General features: G+C 45.3%; 1 protein-coding gene across 6 annotated transcripts in view; it reads left to right on the top strand.

Moving 5' to 3' along the window:
* Positions 1 to 6,387, top strand: part of Npepps (aminopeptidase puromycin sensitive) — a 116,006-nt gene extending 109,619 nt beyond the window's left edge. For 5 of the 6 annotated variants that reach the window (XM_076543256.1, XM_076543254.1, XM_076543258.1 and 2 more), the window contains one exon: positions 4,971 to 6,387. In XM_076543256.1, the coding sequence (XP_076399371.1) occupies positions 4,971 to 5,123 (153 nt within the window). In that variant the 3' untranslated portion in view covers positions 5,124 to 6,387. The remainder of the gene's footprint in view (positions 1 to 4,970) is intronic. The other variant, XM_076543260.1, reaches the window with a different exon arrangement.
* The last annotated feature ends 6,430 nt before the right edge of the window (positions 6,388 to 12,817 follow it).

The raw sequence follows: 12,817 nt of genomic DNA, 5'->3' as shown, positions 1-12,817 counted from the left end.
TCGTGTGTGAGCTGCAGAGTTAACTACTGCCAAAGATCTCAAAGTGGCACTGGGCTTGCAATTTGTGTGTTCGACACAGAAAAGACCAACAGAGGTCCTATCCCACCATAGCCAGTAGGCTAAAGGCAACTGAGCCATTCCCTTCCTTAACGAGCCTTACTGCAAATTGGAGTCCTGGAAAATTTTACACTCCATTATACTTTAAACTTCATCATAATGTCAGTTTCACCTTTATCTTCTTGGAGGCATGATCTGGTTCACTGTAGGAGGTACCTACAGTGTTAGGAATAAGTTATACAGCCAGACACAGTGGCTCACACCTTTGACCCAGCACTTGGGAGGCAGAGACAAGTGGATCCCTGAGTTGGAGACTATCCTGGTTCTACTGAGCAAGTTCTAGGACAGCCAGGGATACACAACACAGAGAGACCCTGTCTGGAAAAAAAAAGGGGGAGGAGTAAGTTTTACTATTTTTAGGTCTTGAGAAATTGATTTCTGCTGTCATTTAAGTTACATTGTATATTGTACTATATGAACAATTTCATTGTAATAGGATTATAAATGAGAAACACTTAATAGGTTTGGGAAGCAGGGTAGTGGCAAACGGAAGCTGGTAAGGCAGAATTTCCTTAAAATTGACGGTGGGCATGGTGGCTCATGCTAGTCAGGCCAAGGCAGGAGGATCACTGTGATTTGAGGCCAGTCAAGCTATGGTGTAGAAGATGCTTTGGAATGAGAAAGAAAAGAGATTGAGACACTAATTCTCCAAGCAAGAAAAACATGGTTGCTTAGAAAAGAATAATGGAGTCATGGGGTGACCGAGATTCAGGATGGATTTTCTCAATAAGCTTTGGAGGGTATGGAGTGAGATAGGGCCTTACTCTCCAGCCAAGCTGGCCTAAAACCCCAAGTTGGTCTTGAGTTTGTTATGATCGTTCTGTCTAGCCTCATTAGGACAGGGGTTATGATTTGTGAACCACCACACCTGGCTTTTGTTAATCTTTAATTCAACAGTGTTTCTATGTGTTGTGACCATCTAAGGCTGTGGTTCTCAACCTTCCTAATGCTGCAACCAGTTCCTCGTGTTGTGATGACTTCCTCCCCCAACCATAAAGTTACTTCGTTGCTACTTCATAACTGTAACTTTGCTACTGTTAGGAATTATAATGTAAATATCTGATTGCAAGATATCTAATATGCAACCCCTGTCGTGGGTCACCACAAGTTGATATACATAAGGGAAGGAAAAAAAAGAGCCAAGGATAATTTCCTTGCCTTTCAGCGCAGCACTACAAAGGCTGGAGAAGGCAGAGTTAGTTCCAGGACAGCCACGGCTATATAAAGAAACCCTGTCTCGGAGGAAAGAAAGAGTCAAGGATGATTTCCAGGTGTAGGGATGCTGTGATGCGGGTCCTGTTTGTTGAGATGGAGCTGGAGCCTGAGAAGCCCACTGAGCATTGCCTTCTGTGAACCAGGCTGTTGACTGCTGAAGTTCACCCTTCACCTGATGAGTTAGTCGTTTCCCTTTCACACTCTGGTGACCAGGTCCCATTGCTGCGTGTTGTTTCCAGATGCTTTGTTTGCTGGGAAATCAGGTGAACTAGTTAGAAAATTGCTTAGTAACTTTTAATAATAAACTGGGAAGGAGTTTGATTCTGTGAAAAGTGCAGAACTCTGGAGTTGAACTAGATCAGTATCAGCACCTTACACTTGGCAGCTTCATCGCCCTCATGCACTCATCTTGGGAGAGCATTGGGTCCTGAAGTGCCCTGTGCCACGTCTTGCTAAGTGCTCCTGCATATTTGTTTCTTCATCCTGCAGACATATCTCATAGATGAGAGATTGAAACTTAGAGCCATTAACTTAGTAACAGGCAAGCACCTTGACCATATGAGTCACATCCTAATTACTCAAGACGTTTTAACATTGGGACATAACATTGTCATCTACAAAATTCAAGCTCATGAACCATGAACTCAGCCAGCAGTCGTGGCGCATGCCTTTAATCCCAGCACTTTGGAGGCAGAGGCAGGCGGATCTCCAACTTCTAGGGCAGCCTGATCTACAGAATGAGTTCCAGTATAGCCAGGGCTACACAGAGAAACCCTGTCTTAGAAAACCAAAAGAAAAAAACAAAAACATGAACTCAGAAGCAATACCTTCCAAAGGCCTTACCTCCCAGATCCCTGTAGCTAGAGTTTTCCTGCCTTGCCCACAGTCAGGACAAATCTTTGTCTCCTGCCAGTCCCACAGCCGCTCAGACCCAACCAAGTAAACACAGAGACTTATATTGCATACAAACTGTATGGCCGTGGCAGGCTTCTTGCTAACTGTTCTTATAGCTTAAATTAATCCATTTCCATAAATCTATACCTTGCCACGTGGCTGGTGGCTTACCGGCGTCTTCACATGCTGCTGGTCATGGTGGCAGCTGGCAGTGTCTCTCTGCCTCAGCCTTCCGCTCCCCAGAATTCTCCTCTCTCCTTGTCCCACCTACTTCCTGCCTGGCCATCTACTTCCTGCCTGGCCACTGGCCAATCAGTGTTTTATTTATTGACTAATCAGAACAATTTAACATACAGAACATCCCACAGCAGATCCCATTAACATATTGCATGCAAGGGATCACAGTAAAGAGTCTATTGACATTATTAGGGTAAGGGGTTTTTATTATGAATAAGAGAGAGAAAATACCCAGAGGCATCTCAAAGAGTCCAGAGCAGAGAGAAAAAGAAGTAGAGTGGATATGGCTAGGGTTGTCTGTGAGAGAGCAGGGAGAGAGAAGAGGGAGGCTTTGATATGTAGAACTTGTGAGTAGGGACTGAGGGATCCTGAAGACCAGCTTGGGCTTTGATGTGCAGTCTTAGTCACTGTTGCATAGCTGTGAAGAGACACCATGACCAAGGCAACTCTTAGAAAAGAAAACATTTAATTGAGGGCTTGCTACTGTTTCAGAGGTTTATTTGTCCATTATCATGGTAAGGAGCTTGGAACAGTAGCTGAGAGCGACACTGGGCCTGGCTTTTGAAACATCAGAAGTCACCCCCACCAACACTTCCTCCAACAAGGCCACACCTCCTAATCCTTCTAATCCCATCAAAGAGTTCCACTCCCTGAAGACTAAGCTTCAGATATATGAACCTGTGGGCACCATTCAAACCACCACAAGAACCAAGTCCCTTCTGCCAGAGGAGAGGAAATGATTCTTTTTGGGGGACAGAAAACCCATTTCATGGGCTGGAGAGATGTCTCAGCAGTTGAGAGCACTGACTGCTCTTCCAGAGGTCCCGGGTTCAGTTCCTAGCACCGACATGGCAGTTCACAACTGCCTGTAATGCCAAAATCTGACACTCTCATAGACATACACGCAGTAATACACATAAAATAAAAATAAAATTATAAAAAAGAAAACCCCGTTTTCCAAGTTCCTGAGGAATGCTGGCTTTTATCACCAGAAATCCTTTATAGGCCAGCTAGAGCTCATTAATAGACATATGGTGGGCCCAAGACCCAACACCTAACTCTGAGACCTAAGTTTCTAGGACATGAAGTGTAAGGGTAGGGGACACTTCCAAATGCTAGCAGCAGAATGTTGAAAAGGACAAAGGAGCCAGGCTTTTTGTCAGGTCTAGGTTAGGGCCAGTGAGATGGCTCAGCAGTAAAGGCTCAGCAATAGAAAGTGTTTCCTGCCAAGGCTGGTGACCTAAGCTGGAGTCCCCTGGACCCATGTGGTGCAAGGTGAGAACTGACTCCTGAGATTGTCTGTCTGACTTCCACATTCTCACTGGAGCACACTCAAGTCCACATTTACACACACACACACACACACACACACACACACACACACACACACACACACACACACAAATAAAAATAAATCTTCAAGAACAAGTCTAGAGGATAGAGAGATGGGTTGGTGTTTAAGAGCATTGATTACTCTTCCAGAGGTCTTGAGTTCAATTCCTAACATCTACATGGTGGCTCACAACCATCTATAACTGTAGTCCCATGAGGTCCAGTGCCCTCTTCTGATGTGCAGACATATATGCAAACAAAATACCCATATATAAAAACAAATCTTTTTTATTATTTTTTATTTTTTTAACAAAAACTAGATGCTGGGTATGGTGGCTCATGCCTTTAGTCCCAGCACTCTGGAGGCAGATGCAGGCAGATCTCTGAGTTCAAGGCCAGCCTGGTCTATAAAGCAGGATAGCCAAGGCAGTTACACAGGGAAACCCTGTCTTAAAAAATGAAAAAATTAAAAATTAAAATAAACTAATTAGATTATGAATGAAGTGAGAGAAAAGTCAGTTTAATAGACTTGAGGAAAGTAGAGGGAGTCTGAACATGCCACACTCTGGAGGGCCCTGCTCTGCCCCACTGGGGTCATGCTGCCCAATGCAGACCAAAACATATTAGATGCCACACGTGACGTCAGAGAACTGGAAATGTAGCTAGCTGGTCTGTAAGTATAAAATAGTCCAGATTTTGGAGACTATGTAAGAAACAAAATATAAAATAACTAAATTTTAGACATATCTGTTATATTTGGAGTAATGTTATTTTTGCTCTTCCTAGTTAAATAAAATATTTTTACTGAGAAAAAAACTGCACAATCAGATTATTAAAAAAAATAATGCTTTCCTATACTGAGCCCTGTTCATAGCTGACTTTGGCTGTGTGTATCTTGTGTCTGGGCCATAAATTGGACACACAAGTAGACAATTAACATTTTAAAAAGTATCAGGTTCCATCTCTTTTTATCAGCTTTTGATTAGGTTTTATGCATTCACTTGTTAAGGAAGGATTCCTGTATGTAGACCCAAGGAGTTGCTTATTCCAGCCTGTGGTAGCACTGGTCAGTTCTCGTGACTGAGGCTGATGGATCCTTTAGGCTTTTGCATAGTCCCACGTTAACTTCTTACGGTTGCTAACAGTGGTTCTGCATGCTGCTTGTTTTATACCAGGCTTTCTTCGAGAGTCACCCTGCTCCTTCAGCTGAGCGGACCATCCAGCAGTGTTGTGAAAATATCTTGCTGAATGCAGCTTGGCTAAAGCGAGATGCTGAGAGCATTCAACAGTACCTCCTTGAGCGGAAAGCCTCCCCGCCCTCAGTGTGAAGCCTCTGCACCAGGCTCCTGCTGCCTCTCCACAGGGTGAGGTGGAGCTACCAAACAGCTGATTCACATGCCAAGAATTTGGAGTCTTACACCAGTGGGGGTTGGACAATGAATGTAGTTAACTGGTTCCTGCTCACACTCCAGAATTAAATTCTATTGAAAAAGGAAAATCAGCAATTCAGCAAAAACAAAATAAAAAATAAATAAAATAAAAATGTAAATATGATAGTAATAAACTAGAGCATAACGAAACTGTGAAACTTCCTGGAGCCTGTCATGGTTCAAAGTGTTGAACACTCTGTTGGTGACAGATGTTGTTTTAAAACCTACCAAAAGGAAAGAAAGGCTTTTGGGGAAAGGATTTTTGTGAAGTGGGTTCTACATGCAGCTTGACAAGCCGGGTATGTCCACTGCTGGGGATGCTGACAAGACGGCTGATCCTGGCTTACATAATGGAGTCTGTGCATAATTCCAAGTGGGTTGTTTTTGTTGTTTGTTTGTTTTTTTCCTTTTTGGCATGGGGACTGACCAGGAAGGTATCTTTTCCTGCATAATTCAGTCTGAACCAAGGATTGTAGTTTCCTCCTTGCCTCCCTTCTGTGTGATCCCCGCCCCCCTAAAAAAAAGTAATGAAAAATTTTTAAAAAGTGAAACAATTCCCCCCAACCTCCGTCCTGGGTTCTTCTCCCTTTAGTTGTGCCCCAGCCTTGACCCTGTCCTTAGAGATGATGAGAAACATCTTTGACAGCCACATTGAGTAAGAGGAGCTGATAATACTTTTTTTTTCTTTTTTAAGATAACTTTTAAGAACCCTGAAATGCATAATAGATGAGAGAGTAGAAATAAAGATTATCAGCCAGGCCTTTTTGCTGGAGTGATTCTGCTCAAAATGGTTCCGGTTACCTGCCAGGCCAAATGCCGCAGCTCTTCCGAACAGTATCAGTGAGCTCTGGCTCGCCAGCTTGTGCATCGAGGCAGCAGTGGGGCACTGCACCGCCGCCCCACCAGCGTGCCCACTAACGAGCCTCGCCACCTAACCCAGTGTCTTTTACTAAGTCTCAGCCCCTCCTCTTTCCCTTTCTTCTTTTTATTTTTTTCTGAATCTTTTTTTTTTGTGTTAACAGAAATTCATATTTGGTGTGGCTTAATGTATTTCAGAAGGTTGTCAGATTGCGAGACTGCTTCCTTGAAACATTTTTGTGCTATTGTTTTAAAAAATAATAATTAAAAAAAAGTTGGCGTTAATAAAAAATGTCAATGTGAAGTTGATGTCCTGATTCTTTCAGCCTCCTTAAAAAGAAACTAAAACGTCTCTGTGCTTGAGTAGAATTACACAAAGTGTTAGCACCATAGGATTCTTGAGAAACTATCCCGTTTTATGTGTGTGGACATACATATACCACAGCGCTGTGTGAAGGTCAGAGGACAAGTGTGGGTACCCGTTTCCCCCTACCTTGTGGGTTGGGGGCTGAACTCAGATTATCTGACTTTTCAGCAAGAGCCCTGACCCCCTGAGCCGTCCTGCCCATTCCTGCCCATTTGTGGTTTCTGAGGCAGAGCCTCATTCTGCAGCCCAGCTACACTAGACTAGAACTCTTTATGTAGCCCAGGCTGGCCTCAAACTCAAAATAATCCTCCTGTTTCAGCCTCCTCAGTGTTGGGATTATAGGCATGAGGAACCAGTAACAGTTTTTTTGTTGTCCTTATTTTGTTTTGGTTTGGTTTTCAAGACAGGGTTTCTCTGGGTAGCCCTAGCTGTCCTGGAACTCACAGAGATGATTCTACCTCTGCCTCCCAAGTGCTGGAATTAAAGGCACATACCACCACTGCCCGGCCAGGCACAGCTTTACCACAGGATTTTTTTTGAGTTTTAAGAAAATTCAGGGCAGGTACAATGGTTTGTACCTATAATCTCAGCATTCTGAAGATGGGGCAGGAGGATTGAGAGAATTTCAGGGTAGTATGGGCTATATAGCAAGAACCTCTCTCTCTCTCTCTGTATCTATATCAAGATGTACCTCATCAAGAGAGCATTTGCCTAGCACAAAGCAAGCCTTAGTTTTTAGTTCCTAGATTTGCCTGGCATGAACAAAGCCTTAGTTTTAGTTCCTAGCTACAGTAAACAATAGGGTCTGGTAAGATGGCTCCCTGGGTAAACTGCTCTGCAAGTTCACATCCTTTGCACCCCCCCCCTTTTTTTTTTAAAGCAACAAGCTTAATCCCAGCACTTGGGAGGCAGAGGCAGGTGGATCTCTGTAGAGTTTGAGGCCAGCCTGGGCTACATAATGGAGTTCCAGGACAGGACTGTACAATGAGACCCTGTCTTGGGGAAAGGAAAAAAAAGCCAGGGGGCTCTATGGCCTCTAAACCTAGTTCTGGAAAGTGGAGGTACCTGGGGTGATCTGACAGACCAGCATGACCAACATGCGGAGGAAAAGCAGGGTTGCCGTGAGTGCAAGGCCGCTACTCTAAGTACTGCGCCAGCCTGAGCTCTTCTGTTCTTGGACACTATGTCTCAAAACACAAAAAATTGTCTCTGCACGTAAAAGCACCTGCCACCAAACTTAACAACCTGAGTTCCCTCCCTGGGGCTCACACTGGAAGAAGAGCACCAACTACACCCATTTAGCCTTTGACCTGCACATTTTAAAAGAAAACTGAGGATGAAGAAGTGAGATCTGAGTCTGACCAGGTCTTAGGAGTCCTTCCTGCCCATCTACCAAGCAGCTGTCTCCAGAGATCCCGGCGTAGAAAGGACCTCTCACCTGCTTGCTCTGGATTGCTTTTATGCCTTGTTGGCTCTCATGAACTCTGTCCATGTTTTTGTAAAGAACTTTTTCTTAAAAGTGCCTGTGTTTGAGTGTGTTCTTTGTCTGGCTAACACCTTAACTGACCGCTACAGTGCTTTTGGGACTGGCCTCAAACTTGAACTTCCAACTCCTCATCCTTCATGCCCACCCTCAGCAGCCTTATTCTCAGTCCTGAGTCTGGGAAATTGTGCAGTTTACGTCCACCTATTAGTGGATCAGAGCACGATCACCTGGCTTCGTTTGCACTAATCTGCATGCTTTATTCTTGGTTACTTTCCTTTGTGGGCTTGAGTTTGTTGGTTTAGTTGGTTTGGTTTGTTTGTTTCCCTGAGATGGGGTTTCTGTGTAGCCCTGACTGTCCTGGAACTCACTCTAGACCAGGCTGGCCTCAAACTCAAAGATCCATCTGCCTTTGCCTCCTCCTGAGAGCTTCCATTAAAGGTGTGCCCAACACTGCTGGCTGTTTTTTAGTTTTTTGGTTTTTTTTTTTTTTTTTTTCCAAAATAACTGTGAGGTATAGTGGCTCCCTCCTTTACTTTTTATTTGTTCTCTATTTTCATGGATGTCTATGTACCACATGCATGCCCGGCACCGGAGGAAGTTTGAGGAGGGTATCATCCCCAGAGCTGCAGCTACAGACGTGGATGTTGGGAATTGAACCCAAGTCCTCTTCAAGACCGGCCAGTGCTCTTAACTTCTAAGCCATAACTCCAACCCCACCCCCTTTGGTTTCTTTGAGACACTCTTTTTTGTTTTTGAGATGGTTTCTTTGTGCAGCCTTTGTGCAGTCCTGGAACTCACAGACATACATACATGCAGGTAAAAAACACCAATGCACATGAAGTAAAAATATTAAAAAAAAAAAATACAAAATGCAAAAGGCAGATGAGCCGGGCAGTGGTGGCACACACCTCTGCCTCCCGAGTGCTGGGATTAAAGGTGTGTGCCCCCACTGTCCGGCTCATCTGCTTTTTGCATTGATGTTTTTACCTGCATGTATGTGTGGCTGTGTGAGGGTGTCGGGTCCTCTGGAACTGAAATTTTAGACAGTTGTGAGCTGCACAGATCAGCTGAGATTCATTCTGGATGATGACTCAGAAGCTTCCAGTCTGAGGAAACAGGATCCACTGAGGAACTGGTGAGGTGAGGTAGCTGTGGCTTGTTCTGTCTCTCTGATCTTCCATCGTTCACCCCAATACCCAGTCCGGATTTGTTTTTATTAACAAGACCTAACAATTCGTGCTACAAAGTTCATGGTCACCCATGGTTCAAGGCCAGCCTGAGCTACAGGAGACCCTGTCTTTAAAGAGAATGTGAGGGAGATTGGTTTCCTTCTGCTCCTGACGGGACACTGTGACCATACATCTTCCTGCTGCTGTCCTGCCATCCTTTCCACCCTGCTGTCCCGCTGTCCTGTCCTGCTGCCCTGCCATTGTGAGCTGGTTCCTCCCAAACTGAGCAAAAATAAACCCTTTCCTTGAAGAAAGAGGAAGAGGTTGGTTTAGTGAACGTTAAACCAGTTGGAGAGGTCTCAGGATCTCAGATTAGAAACCACTGGGAGATCTTAAACACAATTCAATCATTTTTACTTCTTTGGCAATTTTCAGTATATGTACATGTTACTGGTGAGGGGAGTGTGGTTCTGAAGTTGACCGTGGCTGTCCTCCATGGCTTCTTCACTTTATTTTTGGTTTCCTTTTTTTGTTTGTTTGTTTTTCAAGACAGGGTTTCTCTGTGTAGTCCTGGCTATCCTGGAGCTTGCTCTGTAGACCAGGCTGGCCTTGAACTCAAAGATCTGCCTGCCTCTGCCTCCCATGTGCTGTGTGATTAAAGACAGGCATCTCCATGCCCAGCTTCACTTTATTATTTATTTATTTATTTATTTATTTATTTATTTATTTATTTATTTATTTATTTTGAGACAGGGTCTTTCACTGAGAGCTCACTGGTTTGATAAACAGATCCTGGAGCCCACTGGTTTGATAAACAGATCCTGGAGCTCACAGGTTTGATAAACTACCCTAAGAGCGCCAGGGATCTTGTCTCTGCTTTCCAAGCACCCAGATTACAGGAAGAAGCAAGCTGCCTCGCCTCCCTCCCCGCGCTGGTGTTTGGGACTCACACCCGGGTCCTCTCGCTTTCGAGCACTGTGCTGACAGCCATCTTCCTAGCACACGTTTTGTTTGTTTTTAGACAAGGTTTTACTTTCTGGCCCAGCCTGGCCTCGAATTCACGGCAGTCCCCTTGACTCAGCCCCCAAATGGGGAGATTTCAGGCATGTTTCACCACAGCTGGCTAAGAGAAACAAATATAGCAATTTTTGAGGCCAACCTGGCCTATAAAATAAGATGCAGCCTCAAAGGAAGAAAAGATAAAAGTAAAAAGAGAAATCATGCCCATCTTGAAAAAAGTTCCAGAAGGTCGCGCCTTTTTTATACCTAATATCTGTAAGTGTACTTTTGATGGATGATAGAAAATTGCTTCATAACTATTTCTTTCCCCAGCTCCTTGAAACAATTCATCTGAGAACGTTGTATTACTAACCTCTGCCCATTCAAAACTATTTCCAGCCTGGTGATGGTGCACACCTTTAATCCCAGCACTCAGGAGGCAGAGGCAGGCAGATCTCTGAGTTCAAGGCCAGCCTGGTCTACAGAGTGAGTTCCAGGACAGCAGAGAAACCTTGTCCTGAAAAAAAAAAAAAAAAAAAAAAAAAAAAAAAACAACCTATTTCTATCTGAACTGTGATACAGGGCTGGAGACGGCGCCTGTTGGTAGAGAACTGGCTCAGTACGTGCGAGGTTCTGGGTTCGATCCACTGAATAAATAATAGTGGTATGTATTTTTTCCGAAGTTTTTGGGGTGGGAAGGAAGCCAGGTGTGATGTCATACATACTGAAGAGATCTGGGCAGGAGAAATTCTTGGGCCTATGAATTTCAGAGCAGCCGGGGCTACAGAACCCATCTCAAACAGAAACCAAACAGGCCGGGGGGCGGGGTTGGCCGGCAGAAGAGGCGTGTGGGTTGTGGCTCTCTTGGTGGGGTGCTTGCCTATGGTGCACAAAGTCTGAGGTCAGTCCCTAACACCTTGCAAATGGTTTGCCGGTGCATGCTTACGATCCCGGCACCCTGGAGGAGGTGGAAGCAGAGGGCCAAAGCTTCAGTGTCATGCTTGTGGGACACAGGATCCTGCCTCCCAAGGGGGTGGGGTGGGCACTCCGCATGGCAGTGCACTCCAGCAATCACAGCGTTGGGAATCCAGAGGAGGGATTGTCTGGTTCAGGCTAGCCTGGGCTAAAGACTTTTTCTCAAAAAGAGGGGATGTGGGTGGATATAGCTCAGCGGTAAGCACTTTCCTGGCATGCATAAGGCCCTGGGCTCCATCCAACTAGAGATCTGGAGGGAGGGGAATTTCTTAACAAGCCCACCTCTCAGGAACAGACTTTTTGTTTTGTTTTGTTTTATTTGTTTGTTTTGGTTTCTCAAGACAGCATTTCACTATGTAGCCCTGACTGTCCTGATACTCATTCTGTAGACCAGGCTGGCCTCAGATCCACCTGCATCTGCCTCCCAAGTACTGGAATTAAAGGGGTAAATGGAACAGCCTTGTTTAACAGGTAAGTTTGAAAGTTACTCTACCACTCAGCTTTCCTCCTCCTCCTCCTCCTCCTCCTTCTTCTTTTTTTAAGACAGGTTCTTGTGTAGCCAAGACAAGCCAGACTAGACCTAGAACTCACTCTCCTGCCTCGTCCTAGCTCACAGGTGTGGACCAACCCGCCCATCCTGGCTGTGCTTGTACTCACTAGTCAGTGTTTGCAGGGATAGAGATAGGCTGTGCCCCCGTTTTGTGTCCTCTGTGCAACCCAGTGTGCCACACCTTTGCCATCTTTGATGTTCTGAGCTCTGGACCTGGTGCCCGTGAGAGTGTGCTTGGCAAACACCTGGGGACGGCATCTTCCTCCACCAGTCACGGTCAGGTGTTGCAGCCTGCCTTGCGGGTATTAGGGTCAGTGTGGTGTAATTCCCACAAGTGAGGAATGAGGTCCAAAGCTTCTGGCATCACTGGTTCTACGTGATTCCTGTCCATGTCCTCGTCACCAGAGTTGTCAGCTGTTCCGAATCTGAGACCAGCTCTTAGAATCCTGCTGGAGTGTTCAGTTACATTTTAAAAACTCCTTTTAGACAATTTCACACAATGCAGTCTGATCCCTCCCTCCCTCCCTCCCTCCCTCTCTCCCCCCTCCCTCCCTCCATTATTGTCAACGCTGTCTTCAGCTGTAGTTTCTGGCTAGTATCACCATTAACTGGATGTAGAAAGCTATATAGTGACTAATTTTACAATGATTTTGTAGGGAGAAATAATAGCTGCCTGCGAAAACCACTAGCACCTGTTTCCAGATTCCCAAGCAGCGGAGACTATTTCCTGAGCTGCTAAGGAGCTAAGAGTGCCTCTCAAGGCGCATGCTCACTTGCTGACTGGGGGCCACGCCAGCCTGAGCAACCCTGCTCCTTCCACTGCCCTGCTTGTCTCATTAGTCCAGTGACTGACTGTCTTCTTCCCACAAACAAAACCATGTGCTAGTGCTGGGGGTGGAACTCATGGGCAGTCACGTGCAACTTCCTGGGCTCAATCTCAGAGATGGGGGTGAAGGGAACACAGGGCAGGAAGGACCTCAGGTAGTGTGGGAAGGTTTTGTTTTTGTTTTTTGAGACAGGGTCTCACTATGTAGCTCTGACTAGTCTGGTATAGACCAAGCTGGCCTTGAACTCATGGAGAGCTGCTTGCCTCTGCCTCTTGAGTGCTAGGATAAAGGCGTATTCCATTACTTCTGGAAGTGTGGATAACTTTAAATGACTGTCACTTGCGGTCCATCCTTGACCATG

Source organism: Peromyscus maniculatus, chromosome 8, assembly GCF_049852395.1.
Source record: "Peromyscus maniculatus bairdii isolate BWxNUB_F1_BW_parent chromosome 8, HU_Pman_BW_mat_3.1, whole genome shotgun sequence".
Lineage (NCBI taxonomy): Eukaryota > Metazoa > Chordata > Mammalia > Rodentia > Cricetidae > Peromyscus > Peromyscus maniculatus.
Note: the sequence above shows the minus strand (reverse complement) of the source record. Positions and strands in the feature narration are given on the sequence as shown.